General features: G+C 34.1%; 1 protein-coding gene across 1 annotated transcript in view; it reads left to right on the forward strand.

Moving 5' to 3' along the window:
* HELRODRAFT_189291 (hypothetical protein) overlaps positions 1–3,588 on the forward strand; it is a gene marked incomplete at its 3' end in the record, with an annotated part of 9,600 nt that overhangs the window by 1,357 nt on the left and 4,655 nt on the right. The window contains exons 4-7 of the mRNA XM_009027462.1: positions 210–284; positions 600–695; positions 822–980; positions 1,684–1,761. Coding sequence (XP_009025710.1) covers positions 210–284; positions 600–695; positions 822–980; positions 1,684–1,761 — 408 coding nt within the window. The remainder of the gene's footprint in view (positions 1–209; positions 285–599; positions 696–821; positions 981–1,683; positions 1,762–3,588) is intronic.

A 3,588-nucleotide genomic window follows, 5' to 3' on the forward strand; every position in this document is an offset into this window, starting at 1 on the left:
CATCTTTAACTCTAACCCACGCACCATCCATCCATCCATCCATCCATCCATCCATCCATCCATCCATCCATCCATCCATCCATCCATCCATCCATCCATCCATCCATCCATCCATCCATCCATCCATCCATCCATCCATCCATCCATCCATCCATCCATCCATCCATCCATCCATCCATCCATTCATTCATTCATCTACCCATCCATAGTACTGCATATTTCTGTCTATCGCCTTCATCCTGGCTGTCATTACGGTCATCATTGGATTTGTAGCCTCAGCTTTCGTTAGTCAGTGGAATGACATTTCAGACCGAAATTAATTTGGGCATTTTTTTCGGAATTTGCCATTTTTCCCAATGCAAATCATGCATCGTTATTTGTGTCTCGTTATTTTGTTATTACCATTCAACGATTACTTTTTCAATAATGCTATTGTCATTTCGTTATATTAATTTCATTTCGCTCGGTATCGCTACATATATCTTGTTACCCTGAATTTTGCTATTGTAACGAATTTCTTTAAATTTGTTAAAATTTCAATAACTTTCGAAGAATCGTGCTAATGATAATAATTCAGACTGAAACAAAAATTTCTTCAGATAGTATCAACTGTAGACGCTGTCTTTAGAAACCACCTTCTTTTCTACCATAAGATGGGCAGCAGCAAGTCATTCATAGACCACGTACAGAAAGAAGTTAGTTCGTCGGTATGGTTGAGATGGAACGACCACAGTAATAAAATCGAAGATTATAATTAATAATAAAACTAATAGTTATCATCACTATTTGATGACATTTCTCTTTGTTATTTTTTTAAACAGAATAAATGCTGCGGCTACAACAACCATGAGGATTGGTGGATATCGGAAGTGCCTGAATTCACCGTGAACAATGGTCTCCTGCCTTCAACTTGTTGCGAACCGCACGCCGAAAACATGTGCCAGTTTCACGGAATTCAATCTAGAAAAGTTTTTACTCAGGTTTTTACTTTTCTTTCTTTCTTTCTTTCTTTCTTTCTTTCTTTCTTTCTTTCTTCCTTCCTTTCTTTCTCGTGTCTTATCCTTTCAGGACATTAGCCACCACCGACCTCCACAAAACCCGATCTTTAACACTCTGTGGTAGACATTGGTGTCATTAAACAAGTGACACGAGAACTTCACGAATGCTATTCGTTGTTGATCGCGATCTCTTTTCCCTGCAATCTTTCCAGTAGTTGTTAGATTTTCCATTCTTTCCTTCCGCATGATGTGACCAAAAAACTTTAACTGCCCCCGTTGGATTATCTGTTGTAATTTCCTCTTTCCATAACCGGACTGTTTTAATACATCCTCATTCGGAGGGTTTTTACTCAGCGATGAATATTCATAAATTCATTTATAGATAAATATTCATTAACTAATTAGCGATGAATATTCATTAATTCAACTAATTCATTGACTAATTAGCAATGGTTGTCCATAAATTTAATCATATATAGAGCACAATAATGATAAACGATGATGGCGGTTTTGGTCATCATTTAACCTAACGAAATCTTGAATCATGTCCGGCAGTGAATGCGATAAGATCCCCGCTAAACGCCAACTAACAAATTGATAGATTAATAATTGATTAATTAATTAATCAAATAATTTTTAATCAAACAAGTAAATTATAATTTGTTTATTCAATTACATGAAACAGGGGTGCAAGCATTTTGTCGAGACGACGACGAATTTATATCTCATTGCAATTATGGCTAGCATCACGGCCATCGCTCTGGTGAGTGTTAATTGTTCTGTGATTGTTAAGTATAATTATCATAATAAAATATAATATTGATAACAATAATTGTTATTTAAAGATTTGTATATAAAAGAATTAGTATCATTATTATTTTATCGTTTACTTAAAAACACAACATTTACTACTACTGCTGCTGCTGCTACTACTAATGCTACTATTACTTCTACTTCTACTACTAGTTACTACAACAGCTACTACTACTAAAAATAATGATGGCTAAATATTATCGTTATGTTTAATGTTCACCAATAGCTCGTTTCATTGATCCTGGCATCAATTCTGACCAGCAAAATTCGAAACGAATACGGTATGGCTTAAACCGACCGTCTGTAATCTTTAAAGGGCCAATATCGATTAACATCGAGTAATCGAGCAATTAAATTAATCGAATATTTGACGGTTTATTTATGTTTGTTTTATTTTTTAAAGTTTGGATGTTTCACTATTTTTTATTGCATGTTATATTAATACCGTTGTTGTTTTTTGATATAAAGACAAAATTGTTAACTATATATTTTTAATAGATATTAAATTACTCCAATAGCTATTACGGCTGTCCATAAGAGATGTCCCAAATTTTAGAGGGTTTTAATGACCCTTCTTTGCCCTACCACAAATTTTCACCCCCTTCCCATTTAGGAATTTTTACCCTTCTTAGAAGTAATACTTTATTTACCCTCAATTCAACATATTACCATGGACAGAATGGATAATGATTGACAAGTGAAAACAAACTGCCTCTTGTGGTGTTCAATCTAAATAATCGCGTACTCGCACATAGCTTCATGAAAAGAACAGCAACATACAAATACTTTACACAAACATACACAAACAAAAGCTAGTTAATTAACTATAAATGTGAATGATAACGAAACAAAAAAAAGTTCGTTTAACCTTTAGACGATAATGAGCTGAAGATAAAACTTTAAAGGGGTTTGATATTTGGTAGAGATAGAGGTTTGGCACGCTAAACAGAATTTAAATTTTGTTATTACGAGATATTGTAATGATGGAAATTTTTTTTTAAATTGATGATGTTTCAATCTTTAAAAAAGCAAAACTGGATGTCATATTGGCTTTTTTTTTTAGATCCCTATCCCATGCAACACCTCCTACGGACAGTCCCGCCTTAGCCTTAAATGTTGCTCCTTACAAGTTTACTTATAAATAGTGCTATTGTTTGTGTTTATGGTATCATCGCAATAATGTGTTTTAATGATAATTAAATTAATTCATCAGTAATTTTGTTTCTAAATAAAAATACAAGTATTTAATTAATTATTTAATAATAAATTAATTAGTTGGTTAATTTACGAAATTAACTCCTACCCACCACGCAATTCTTCCCATATCGCAACATGAGATGGAGCACACATAGCATAAACGAATCCCAAACATACGGAAGTAAACACTTCAGATCGATGTATGCACGCATCTTAAGTTGTGAACGAGGAAATTACAATTACAAGCACACTAGAATAGCCTAAGCCATTGTTTTCTTTACCAGCCCGTACGTCTGGTGTACAAACTTAAACACGCAAACACTCACTCATCCACCCACCCACACACACACGTACGCACACAAACTTTCACACACACACAAACTTTCACACACACACACACACACACAGACACACACACACACACACACAGACACACACACACACAGACACACACACACACACATATATATATATCATCTTCTTAAAACTCAACAATTAATAAGTACCCAACCCACGCATGTGTGAAACTTATTTTATTTATCTTTGATGAAATTTATCCAGCCTTCTTAACAAATCTTCA

Source organism: Helobdella robusta (genome assembly GCF_000326865.2).
Source record: "Helobdella robusta unplaced genomic scaffold HELROscaffold_5, whole genome shotgun sequence".
NCBI lineage: Eukaryota > Metazoa > Annelida > Clitellata > Rhynchobdellida > Glossiphoniidae > Helobdella > Helobdella robusta.